This window comes from Nyctibius grandis, chromosome 13, assembly GCF_013368605.1.
Source record: "Nyctibius grandis isolate bNycGra1 chromosome 13, bNycGra1.pri, whole genome shotgun sequence".
NCBI lineage: Eukaryota > Metazoa > Chordata > Aves > Nyctibiiformes > Nyctibiidae > Nyctibius > Nyctibius grandis.
In genome coordinates this window covers 15510757-15523400 of record NC_090670.1, presented here as the reverse complement: position 1 = coordinate 15523400, position 12644 = coordinate 15510757, and the positions used below count along the sequence as shown (strand labels likewise).

Here is a 12644-nt window from a genome sequence, read left to right as displayed (position 1 = left end):
GGTGAAGTGTGAAATACCAAAACCGGAGGTAAAGGCAGAGCCCACGCTCAAAGATGCGCATGGAGCTTGGGGGGAGTGTTACATAATTTTTTTTTTTTTTTTTTTTTACTTTGCATATCAGCTCTTCAATCCTGAGCAAAATCAAATCTGTGCCTAATTATTTCTCTGCTCCCTTACTGTACCTGTGCTTGTGTATGTCAAGGGCGATTCACAAGTAACCGTTCCAGCGTTGCTCTGATGTGTGAGGTGAGTGTCGTCTCTCCAGGACGGGCACACGCTGCCGGGAGGCAGGAGGGCTTCTCTCCAGGGACGCAGACTCCGGTCTTGCCTGTGCAGTTCTGCCGGCAGTGCCCCAGGCCGTGGTGCTTTGTGAGCCATGGAGGAATGCTCACTTTGTGCTTGAAAACACAGAGGTTAGGGCTTGACCTTAGAGGAGCCAAGAGCAAGCTGTGCCTATAGATGCTGCTTTTTTTTCCCTGTCAGCAGTAGGGCCTGCTGATGACTCTTGCATACAAAGCCAGTACTAATGAAATATTTTTGTCTGTTCTCCTGTCTTGCTTTTGTTTTTCTGCTGCCTATTTTTGCCTCTCCATCTCTTTACCTCATCTAGCTTTTTCTCCACCTCCTGTTCTGTTTTTAAATGCTCTCAGCACTTAGAAGGGTGACTGACCTCTACTGATGAAGCAGGCTAGCCTGGTGATGTGCAGTTAGAGGCGATTTTCATCCCCGCGGTGTGAAGAGGAAGCGGCTGCCCTGGCAGGTAAGATTGGCTTGTGACAAAGAGAGGGAGCATTCCCTCCGCTCTTTGCCTGGATGGCTGCAGCACAGCTTCTACTAGCTTGGACTGCAGAAATAAAAACATGCTGCTGCTGTCTTTGTAGAAAAAAAAAAACATCTGGCAGTTAATTCTGAAAGTGACTTGGTTTTGGTGGTGTTTTTTTGGTTTTGGTGGGGTTTTTTTTGTTTTTGTGTGTGTGTGTGTGTGCACTATTGCCTCTCTCTGCTGCTGAATTCTGCTCTCAGGAGCGCTGGGCTCTAGCAGATGGTGCTGTAGGAGTGGAAGAAGCCTGGTACTTTCTAGGCAGATATAGCCTGCAAGTAGGAGTGCAGCTCCCCCTCCCTAACTTGGATATGCAGCAGGTCTTCAAAGCTGGGGATGCCGAGAAAGGCAGCGAGAGCAGCGCTGCAGCATTCGGGATGAAAAAAAAAAAAAAAAAGTCTCTTTTGGGGGTGTGGTGCTGGCTGAAGGCTCTGGTACCTGAGCAGGGGCAGCTGTCTGGGGTGAGTCTGGGCACGGCATTGCTTTTCCTGTCCAGGGCAGCAGCCATGACTCTTGGCCACCCACCTTGGCCGAGGGCCAGTACCTCTGTGCAGGACCTGTCTCTTGCCATCCTGGTCAGTTAGGGGCTGTTGATTGGGATGACTGGGTGTTACCTGTTTGAGCTGAAGAATTGCCAGCCTCTGCGGCATGTTTGTACAGCCGTAAGCTTTCTGGAGAGCCAGTCCCTGGTTTAAAATTAAGTTGGTGGATGAAGGCCTGGCCTAAAGAGGGGTGTAAAGGTGAGGGGTGGTTTTTTGTTTGGTTTTTTTTTTTTTTTTTCTTCTTCAGCTCTGTGCTGCTCCCGTTTCTGGCTGCCTTAAGAGTCCACTCCACCCTCTTTCTTTTTTAGTGACTAGCAAGGCAAATACAAAAATGGAGGGCCCGATCACGGAGGGCTTCTGTGACATTAGAATGACTCGGCCATCCAGAAAGAGTTCTTGCAATAGCTCACAGAAATCGTTACAGCTGGGGCAATGGTTAAGATACTCTTGGTTGGCTGCAGTTGTCACCATCAGTGCAGGTGCTGGGTGGTTTTGGGGTGCATTTTGGGTGGTTTTGGGGTTTTTTTGATTAGGGTTTTTTTTTTTTTTTGCACTGGTCTGTAACTTTGGGTGCTACTACGGTGCTGTCAGAGCAGGTATGAATCCTGATTTAATTTTTGAAAGAGCTTGGCAGCTTCTATCTTAATTGTAGAGCTAAGCAGCAGTACCAGCTTCTGTGTCAGTCATTTTAAATCCTGTTCTCCCCTCCTAAGACAGGAGGAAAATGAGTCTTGTGTCAAGACTTCATTGCTGAGCCCATTAAGTTGCTGTAACTAACTTGTTATCACAGGCTCCTTTTTTGTCACCAGTTCCCTCACAGGCATGACACGGCGCTGAGCTTCCTGCAAGTGCTTGTTCTGCCAAGATTTGTGTCCTGTTTCTCAATTTCTCTGCGAGTTAGCTGATCCTAGCCTGTTTTTCCTCCTTCGCCCCTCAAGCCACCTTCTCCTGGCTGGTAGGGCTGAGTTTATTATCCCTGCACTGCATGGGGCACAGCTTAGCCCCAGCACAACTGCTGCCCCAAAGGTCAGGAAGTATTTCACAATCCTGGTGAAGAGTGGACCTGGCACTCACTCCCGCAAGGGACTCCTACCCTCCCAGTGCAAACAATCACAGTTCTACACCTCTTGCCTATTTATACAATAAGCACTAAGGTTACACTTTATTTACAACTTTTGAAAAATGTACAGTTTCTTACATGGGTTACTTGTGCAAAGTTAGACTTCTCAACTAACAGACCAATGTGCACACAAAAGACACTGGAACAGTGGACAACACAATTGTAGGTTTCATCCCACACTGCTGCTTAAGGTAGGTACTGTATCCAAATGTACAAACTTAGCTGTACAAAAAAAGGTGAGTCTGGACTTTTACAAACATGGGGGTTTTTTTCAGAGTTGAAAAAAAATATTTTCATAAAACTGAAGGGAAACTAACCCGAGCACGCAGCAGTAGCTCACACAAACCACACTGTAATCTACACAGAGCAGAAACTGCAGACTCAAGTGCCTACCCCATACTTTGTTCATACTTTCCACGAGGCAAAGTTGGATCCCAAAGAACTTATCTTTCTCAGCTAAAGATAAGGGGCAGGAGAAGGACACTGAAGGAGAGTAATTCCACCGCTGGAATGCTTCAGGTTTTACCTCTTCCTTCATGTGAAGGTCTTTTGCTCAGAGTACCACAGCTCTACCTGGTTTTGTCCAGTAATGCCTCAGTGACAGGACTACAGAAACTCAGTGAAGCAGTCTCTGGAGGCATGTCCTTTAAAATAAAAAAAAAAAAAAAAAAGGGGGGGTGGGTTGTTTCTCACCCTAAGCAAAGATCAAAGTACCACAACTGTTGTGATTTATGTATATCTGTACATAAATCTTGCATGTGCAGTGCAGAAGTAATTAGCATTCCACAGTCTCACTAAATATTTGGATTGGAATCAATTTGAGTTGTTTTTCTTTTCCCATGAGTAAGGAGTTGATAAACCAATACAAAAGGGAAACGAGGTTATTTCTTCACTCAGTACTTACAAATGCAGTGGGGTCTAAACCAAGAGTAGAGGTAAATGACCAGCCTGGACAGATCAGCACTTTAGTTAATATCAGTTAAAAAAATGTGTATGTATATAAACATCCCTTTTATCAAGCTACACATAAGCATCACTGTGTATAACACAATTACAATTAAAAGCTTAGTGTACACTACAGAAATGCACAATACTGCCCTAAGACTGGAGAGGGACCACAGAAAATGAATTCAGCATCGGTAACTCTTTTGCAAGTAACCCAAGTACAGAACATTTGACTTCAAAGTGGGTGCTTTCTGATGTCCAAGGAGAAGCTTCAGCAAGGGAGGGTGGCAACAGCACAACAGCTATTCTGCTTTCAAAGTAAATGCTAGGAGGAAAAAGATGACTCAGACACTTTGTTATTTGCCTCATCAACAGAGTGTTCATGTGCATCATCCTGGGTCAACAGTCACGCCAGCTCTGTTCTACTATTGCAGAAACCCGTTTTTCATATTCCCGCTTATTCTCTTGGTATAGCTGAGCTGCCTGGCTGTTTGCCGGACTGTTAGGATTTGGCTCATCCAATAGAGACTGTGCAAAGAGAAAAAGATTCTTAGGCACTTGAAAGTACACATGGTTTTCCAACATTCCTTAAACTACCCATACTAATAAGAGCACAGAAGTTCATCTAGATACAGGTAAGGTACATCATATTATTCCAGTTGTAAGTTATTGGAAGCTTTCGCTATCAGTCTTACTCTTAGCGGCGCAGGTGGCTGTTTAATTGCCAGCCAAGCAGCAACACCCAGGGAGTGCAATCGCTGGATGGGTCCCTTCAGCGACCACCTGCTGTCACTGTCTAGTCAATTCACATCTGGGAAGTATTGGTACTTCAGCAAATACAAGGTATAGCTGCTATACTGGCTATCAGGAGCGGGGGGAAAAAAAAAAAAAGAAAAAAAAGGTGTTTCCTAAGCTGTTTTTGTCAAAGCATCCTGATTTCATTCTGCCTTTTCATGAAGAGTTCTTTTTACCTGTATGGATGTTAAGATGGAGGAGACATCATAAGTAGGACTCCAACGATTCTGAAGAATATCCAGACATATACTACCATCCGCATAGACTAGAAAAGGTTTAAGAAGAATGGCTTAAAACAGAAGTTGTACAGCGACTCAGTTTTTTCCTAGTACTGCCTGATCCTGAACACCTACATACTGACAAATGCTACAAAAGCCAACCCCTGCTTACGCTTCAACATCAAGCTTCTCTGTGACATCATGATGACCGCTATGGAAAACCACAAACAGATTTTAAGGCAAAAGAATTTAAGCTATCCACAAGTGAACCAAATAAAGAACACAAGCAAAAAGTGGTTTACACATAAGGTTTCCCCAGAAAGTATCTACAACAGTCAATGTGCAGTCACCTTTCTCACAGCGGCTTTAGAAGAGCCTTCCCTCAACGCACTTTACCCACACATGCTTATTTGCTGCATTTGAAAGTTTCCAGTATTTCTTCACAAAGCTAATATTTGTTTGGAGGCAAGGAACACAGCTCCAACCTTTCATTACCAAGCAAGGGTATTAATTAAACAGTCTTACTATCACTGGCTGTAGTTGGAAACTAGCACTACATTTCAAGGTATATCATTCTTGCAGGCATTTCGGGGAAGAAAAGTGATAAAAGACAACTGCATTCAGCAGCGTCATTATGCTATGTATGCAATACGTACAGACAAAAGTTCAAGGCACTGCTATTTCAGTATAAAATATTCTTCTGTAAGGTTTAACAGCAGGCAGCTGAGAGAGAAGAACGTCTCATCAATACTGTGCTGTAACACCCGAAAGGCAAGAGGCTCCTTTTATCGCCCCTTTCATGTCAAGCCTGAGCACTGCTCACATATTCATCCTTAGCAAAACTACACAGAACCACACTGGAATTTTGCTAGCTTATTAGAGTGGAAACTTTTATAATAAATAGATCTTTTTCTACAGCACTATAAAAAGATACAATTAAAAAAAAAAAATACGAAAAAAGCATTGTGTAAGTACTTACCGTTTGGATGAAACATTTTAGAGACAAATCTAACAGTAGGTGGCTTGTTTGGATATTCTTCTGTGAATTCTATTGTAAGTTTGAAAGTTCCTGGAGTTGAAAGAGACATAAGTAACCTTTATTCAGAATGAATTTACACAAGGAATGAGTAAGTAGCATCCTTCCACAAGCACAAACTGACACTATTATGCTCATACATGTGTGCTGCATATGGAATACAGATTGCTCAGTCCTACAATCATTCTTCTGCTCCCTTTGGAGCTAATGATTAACTCTGACGTCCTGCACAATACTGGTACAAGAGTATCTCCTGTGACTTACTTTTACTGCCAAAACCACCACCCCAGTCAAAAGGTTTGTGTAAGGAAATAATCTACCCTTAAGGTTTTCTTCCACAAAGCCTAATCCCAGTGCACTGTAAAAACAACACAAGTGTGTGAACAACCATCTGTGCAACAGGCCATAATTTAGTAAGTCCTAGAGACTGAAATAGGCTAATATGACAAGGACCTTCTTATTTATTTCCTGTTTAAATTGCAAGAGAATGCATTTTTATCAACAACTGTGAGGTAATCAGGTCTTATTGTAGACCAGTAGTATTGAAAGCAGCATCCAAATCAGACACTTTAAAAATCTGACCATTCACTTCACACTAACTAGCCTTCCTTTGAGAAAGAGCGATTAAGCAGAAAGAGAAAACTCTGTAGTTAAGTCCCAAACCAATCCTTTTACCAGCCTGCACCAGCGTAAGTTATTTTAGCCCTTCTCCTCAGGCTACGACAATCTGAGAATAAGAAGTCTGTCAACTAAGCAGCATAAATATGGGTCCAAGGGACTAAGCACTGCTAGTGATTCAGATCAGTAACTAAGGAACTCTACATACTCCACTTCAAAACACGCAAGCTCCTCTTTACGATGCTATGGTCTGAGACCAACCAACCCGGAAGGCAGCTTATGAAGTTCCTGGGTGTGCCCAGAGAGAAATATTGGAAGCACCTTCACATAAATACACAGCTCTCCTGTAAAAGGAACGCACCTCACAGCAACAGCTGTAACAAGCTGCCGGGGCAGACATAGCACCTTTTTGAAAAGGCATTCTTATATATCAGTTGCAAGTTTTTTTCCCCCCAACACTCAGTGCCCAAATTAAAACTCAGGGGCTCAGATATAAAGCTCATCCTTGCTTCCTACCATGCAGGAGTTTTCCAGCACTAATATAATTAACATATTCCCTTTGTTTGGCTGGTAAATGTGCCAACAACTGGTAGCCAGAGAACAGATTTTTCAACCCCTTTTCCTTTTTTTTCAGATCAGCTAGGACCTGCAGTATTTCCCAGGGACTCCTTCCTTTATAAGGAGATAAACTATAACATTGAGTTGCAAGAAATGAAGGTCATGGCTTTGACGTTCCAGTTTGCACATGAAGACAGAGCACAGATGCTTCAGAGCCTTCTGTACAGCAGTGGGAAGTCTCAACATCCTAAAAATAAGCTTTTGCATGTTTGTTTTTTATTAGCAGCCTAACAACATAAGAGCAGAGAGCCGACAGTATGCTATCTTACTGCAAAACAAAAGGAACAAGAGTAGTATAGTTAAGATTGTTCAAATTAGCGGAAGTCTGCAGTGGGGCTTTCAAGCTTTACTCCAGCTAATCCAGAGGCACAGAGCCAGAGCTGAGATCAGTTTGAAAGCCAGTGCTGGAAAGTTACTAACAACTTCTACCAGCTGCGAACATCAGCTCAGGACTACCCTTCCTTCCCTACACCGTGACGATCCCAAGCAATACTGGCCCTTTAGAATTGAATGCTTAGAGATTTGATTCTAAACCTTAGAGGTTCCCAGCTCTCCCTGCCCCAGTTCTGGTTCTCAGCAGCCTCCTTACGAGGTAGGAAAGCAGACACTTTCTTCTGCGGAAGGGTGACTAAGCAAGCAGTAGGCTGAAAACTGAGCACAAACCATCAAACAGTAGAGTTCAACAAGAATACTTGAGAAAACGAATGCTATTCTAGAACACTGCCTGAAGTGGGAGCAGAGGGGACAGAGAAGATGGCCAAAAAGCACTAACAAAGGCAGTTTGGTCTTAGAATCCATTAAAAACTACTGAAAGAAAGCGAAGGTACCTGTCCTACCAGGGACAGCGTTACTCTTAACACAAATCTGAGTGAGTGGTTAGACAGCTTCCAGCTGGACTATCTACCTACTCAAATTTCCAAGTCAAGACCCAGGGTGGCAATGGCTGTTTGAAAGAACTCCACAGTACGCAACACCTCCTTGCTGAGCTTTATTAAAAGCAAATCCAGAGATTTAATGAACCAAAGTCCAAGGGCCACTCACAGTGAAAGCCCACACAAGCAGAACAGGTACCACGACACACTGCTGGGGATGCCTTCAGTGTCTGATCTTTTCTGTCACTAATTTTAAAGCTTTTAACTGGTATTCCTTGCAACTTGCCCTCGACAGACAATTTTAAAACATAAATTATCATATTCACTGTCATTATTGACATGAAGATCATCACTGATCTTAGAAGAACATTCTCTTTTCTCTCTTGTACTTACTTACCTTGTTGATCTGTTTCTCCTACCTCAGGATGCGCGACTCCCACAGGGCTAACAGAGAGGCTTCTCCATGACCTGTGCACTGGCCTGAGGAACCCCCGCCAGAGCTGCACCCATGTCCCTGCCAGGCCCTTCTCGCTGCAAGGAGCGAGAGCAGCACCCTCTATTCCACTGCCCATAAAGCAGGGATGATCTCTTCCTCTCCCGCACAAGGATACACCATCCATATTCTGTTAGCAAGAAACAAATCATACGGAAGGCAAAAGCCTTGCTTTCTCTGTTCAAGCCTCCTGCACGATACTACAATAGATGCGTTACTTAACTCTCTCCGAGCCAGGAATCCTGCACTAACCACAACAGCATCATCCAGTTTCAGAGAAACAGGTCTGAAGGACTGGGAGAGGCTGGGTTTCCATCACTGTGACAGCACTACCACTTTAGATGCCACACATATAGATTCTTAGAAATATGGTGAAGGGCAGGATAAATATCCCCAGGGTCCTCCTGCAGACACCTGCAATCGAATCCTCTCAAACCAGAAGATGGAAGTTATGCTGCTGATCTAAATTAGTAGTTGCTCCTAGGCCGAGCCAGCCTGCGCACCGAGTTGTGAAAACACCCTCTAAAGTCTGGGGGCGTAGGGGAGGGAGGGCTGTTAGCTGCATTATGCTGCACAGCCAGTACACAAACGTGTTTGAACTTAAGGTTTTCAGTTCAGATAAAGCTAAGAAACCTCAGAAGCTGAGACTGGAGAAGGGCCTCACCAGAACGAGGATAAAGAACAGTGATTCTCATGATGCTGAAATGTTCAACAGAAAAAATATTTCACAGGCCACTTGCACAAGAACTAAGGTATCTGAAGTCTTACAGTATCACCAGAAAGAGACAGAGCCTAAAAACAAAAATAAAAGCGACTTCTGAAGAACACTGCCTTGCAAAGGCTTCACGAGAACAATTACAGAGCTTCAGTGCACCTTCAACTCACAAGGGCCTGCACAGTTACAAAACAAGCCCACACCAACAGCTCAATACTGTTAAATAAAAATTCTCTTAATTTTACCTACATTAAGCTAAACTGCTTCTGAACCGTGCTACCATTATCTGAACTGTGCTAGTCTACTCACTAATGGGAAAGCACAGCCAAGGCACCAACACACCTGTATCTCTAGGCACCACTTAGTATTTTGTTATCTAGCACAATGTAAGATATGTCCTAGAGAAAAGGAGATAAGCGTATCCTGCAACACAAGACGTATCTGTTTTCCTGAGCGCATACTGTGAAAACACACACTTTGCTTTGAAAAGAGCAATCCATCACACCCCGAGATTATATTATGAGATCAGCCAAAGCAGCAGGACAGCAGCAGCAGACTCAAGCATCTGTTTGAACTTCAAACTGCTGTGAGTGCAGCGTGCCCGAAGTATCTGAGATAAAGACATAATGCTGCCACGGTGGAAAGCACAGACGAAATCAATACGTCAGGGCTCTCAAAAGCAGTCTCCAACCTTCTGCAACTAAATGGAAATACATTGAAGAAAGCCCTTATGGCATCTGTTAACCCCACACTGAGGTGGAAGAGCCTGAACATGGAAACCACCTGCATTTCAGCACACTGCAAGGAGACAGCTTTCTGCTCCAAACAATGAATCACTCTATTAGTGACAGTGCACCAAGAACCTCAGTGGCTCTAGCAATCCTCACAGAAGTTTAAGGGAGCCCTTCTTGAAGGTTTACAAGATGAGATAACACAATACATTTAGTCTACCTGTTCTATTACGTGATGTTATGGAATACTCAAGTTCTAAACATTAGACTTCTAAAGCAACTACTATAGCAAGTTTCTTAACTAATCAAATAAATTTTTAAGAAGTAACTGAAGTTTTTTAAGTTTTCTTAGGCCTGAAATATTTAAAATCTTAAAAATCCTCACAGAAAAAAAAAAATCTGCAATTTACAGGCATGCCCACAGGTGCTACCTCCAAGGACAAACAGAGACAAAGGAGTTTGCCGAGAACAACATTAAGAGTTAAGGAATTTTTCCTACGCTTTTGTCATGAGTCATGGAGATCTAGGATTAATTATAGCCTGCACTGAAAGTATCTTAAAAAAAAAAAAGCATCACTGATTTCAGTCAGACTGTATTTCATGTCTAACAAGTTTTCACAAAGATGCTGAAGTATTCATACAGCATCAGTAAAACTATAAAAGACTGGCATAAGTCAGTAGACAGTAAAACTATAAAATACTTACTATAAAAGTAAGGCCTGACAGAAACTACCAGGACACACGTATGTTACAAGGACCTATTTAGTCAGCTTTTAAAGTTACAAAGTTCTTTTAATCTTTAACCCTGAACAATATCAATTTTAGCAGACTAAAGTAGATGCCAAGAAAAAAAACTCAAAAAAATCTGTTCTGAAGTTCCTCAAACATTCAGCCCATTTCCTACTTCAGCTGACTCACATTGGGACTTACTCACGAAACACTTCCAGCATCAGAAAAAACAGAACTCAAAACAAATGACAATTGTTCTATACCAGTTTTTTGACAGTTCTCCAAATATGAGTGTTCTTAAAAACATGATCCACAGTTCAAGAGAAAAGCTTGGAGATCCTTAAAACGGTACATTAAATTAGGCTTAGGATAGTCAGATTTAGCAATTACCAGCAAGCCCCCACAAGATAATTTGTATGTTTCTGTAAATGAACATAGCAGTCTACAACTACAACACTTTCTTGGAGTAGAATGAAAAAAAAATAATAAAAATGTACATAAGTGCTGGACGCAGCGTACGCACGTGTGGTCAGGTGAACACGCGCCCGTGTCCCCTCTCCATCCCCAGGCCCACACCTGTTGCAAAGTCCACGGCAGTGACACACCAAGGCCGTGTCAAACTGCAGCAAAGCCAGACCCCGGGCCTGCACGTAGCCGCACTTACCGTCCTCGAAAGGGGTCCCCTCGGGCCTAGAGGAGGGAAGAAGCAGAGCACAGCGTTACCCCGCGGGCAGCCCAGCTCTGACCCCCCCCGGAGGCCGAGCAGCAGCGGCCCCCGCCGCCTGCCGCCCCCGGTCCCTCGCCGCCGCCCGACTCACCCGAAGATGACGGCGTTCCACACCATGATGTTGTTCTCGGAGGGGGCCCCGCTCACCCCGGCCGGGGGATCCTCCTGCAGCCTGCGGGGCACGGGGAGGGCTGAGGCGCCGGCCCCGCCGCCCCCCCGGCGCCCCTCGCGCGGCCGGCGGCCGCCCCTGCGCACTTCGCGTAACCCAGGCAGGTAGCTGCACGCCCCTGCGCAAACGGCGTAATCCGCAAGCAGGCAGCGAGGACCGGGCCTACGCAATCAGCGGAGCGCGCCCTACCCCGCCGCCATGTTGTGCTGCCCCCCTCCTCCCCCGGTAGAGCCGGGCCCTTCGTCCTCCTCCCGCCCGCCCTCCCCTCAGCCGGCGGCCTCGGTACCTCTTGAAGTCCCGCATGAGGCGCCTACGGGCCGGAGTGGACATGACGGGCTCAGTGTTATAGATCACTCATACACTGTCAGGGGGAGCACGGGGCGCCCAAAGGCGGCGGCGGCAGCGAGCTCCAACTGAGGCAGCGGCAGCGCTGACGAACAGGGGCGATCGCGGCCTCTACCACTGAGGCGGGCGCGGGGGGAGGCCCTGGGCTGCACCGACTCCTGCGCCTGCTGCCGAGCGATCCCAGGACGTACCGACTGCCGCGGAGAGAGGAGGCGGAGCCGGATGCCGCTGAGCCCCTTACCCAGCCTCTACCGCGGGGGCGAAGGGCGGTGCCTAAGGCCGGGGGGCTGTACCAACGGCTGTGGCGGACGGGGGTGGAATGTGGCCGTCACGGAGGGAGGGCGGGCCGCCTTCTCCGCGGCGCTGGTGGGCGGGGCCGGGTGCGTAATGGCGGCGGGGGAGCCGGCGGAGGTGCGCGGCGATCGGTACCGGACGGAGCAGTCCTGTCCCTTCACCTTTGTCGTGGTTTAACCCCAGGCGGCAACTCAGCCCACGAGCCGCTCGCTCCATCCCCCGGTGGGATGGGGGAGAGAATCGGAGGATAAAAGTGAGAAAACTCGTGGGTTGAGTTAAAGACAGTTTAATAGGTAAAGCAAAGCAAAACGGGAATTTCACTCCTTCCATGGGCAGGCAGGTGTTCGGCCATCCCCAGGAAAGCAGGGCTCCATCACGTGTAACGGTGACTTGGGAAGACAAACGCCATCACTCCAAACATCCCCAGTGTTACATGCTGAGCATGACGCCATACGGTGTGGAATATCCCTCGGGTCAGCTGGGCTCAGCTCTCCTGGCTCTCTTCCCTCCCAGCTCCTTGTGCGCCCCCAGCCTACTCGCTGGTGGGGTGGTGTGAGGGGCAGAAAAGGCCTTGGCTCCGTGTAAGCACTGCTCAGCAATAACTAAAACATCCCTGTGTTATCAACAGTTTTCAACACAAATCTAAACTGCCCCACACTAGCTACTACCATGAAAATTAACTCTACCCCAGCCAAAACCAGCACAACCTGCTATGCTGCACTTTCTGCTTCCACAGAGAGGTTTTTCCAAGAGAAAATAATCTCTTTTCTACCTTTCTTTAATTGCCTTTGGGAGTAAAGAATTTCTTTCTGCTCTCATTTAGACTGGATAGGATAGCTTATCCTCACTTGTAACTT

At 45.9% G+C, this 12644-nt stretch overlaps 1 protein-coding gene across 1 annotated transcript; it reads right to left on the bottom strand.

The window, feature by feature from the left end:
* Window positions 1-2489: 2489 nt before the first annotated feature.
* Window positions 2490-11759, bottom strand: UBE2A (ubiquitin conjugating enzyme E2 A). Its single transcript, XM_068411941.1, has 6 exons — window positions 11435-11759; window positions 11071-11151; window positions 10917-10942; window positions 5420-5509; window positions 4399-4487; window positions 2490-3955 (listed from the first exon to the last, which is right to left on the bottom strand). Exons 1-6 carry the CDS (start codon window positions 11476-11478, stop codon window positions 3827-3829), a joined length of 459 nt encoding a protein of 152 aa, XP_068268042.1. The 5' UTR covers window positions 11479-11759; the 3' UTR covers window positions 2490-3826.
* Window positions 11760-12644: the final 885 nt, after the last annotated feature.

Excerpts from the sequence above, each read along its gene's own strand:
- UBE2A (XM_068411941.1), bottom strand. The coding sequence starts at position 11,478 with ATGTCCACTCCGGCCCGTAGGCGCCTCATGCGGGACTTCAAGAG. Across the intron at positions 10,943-11,070 it reads TGGAACGCCGTCATCTTCGG|GCCCGAGGGGACCCCTTTCG; the intron begins GTGAGTCGGGCG and ends TCCCTCCTCTAG. Across the intron at positions 4,488-5,419 it reads TAAAATGTTTCATCCAAACG|TCTATGCGGATGGTAGTATA; the intron begins GTAAGTACTTAC and ends AACCTTTTCTAG.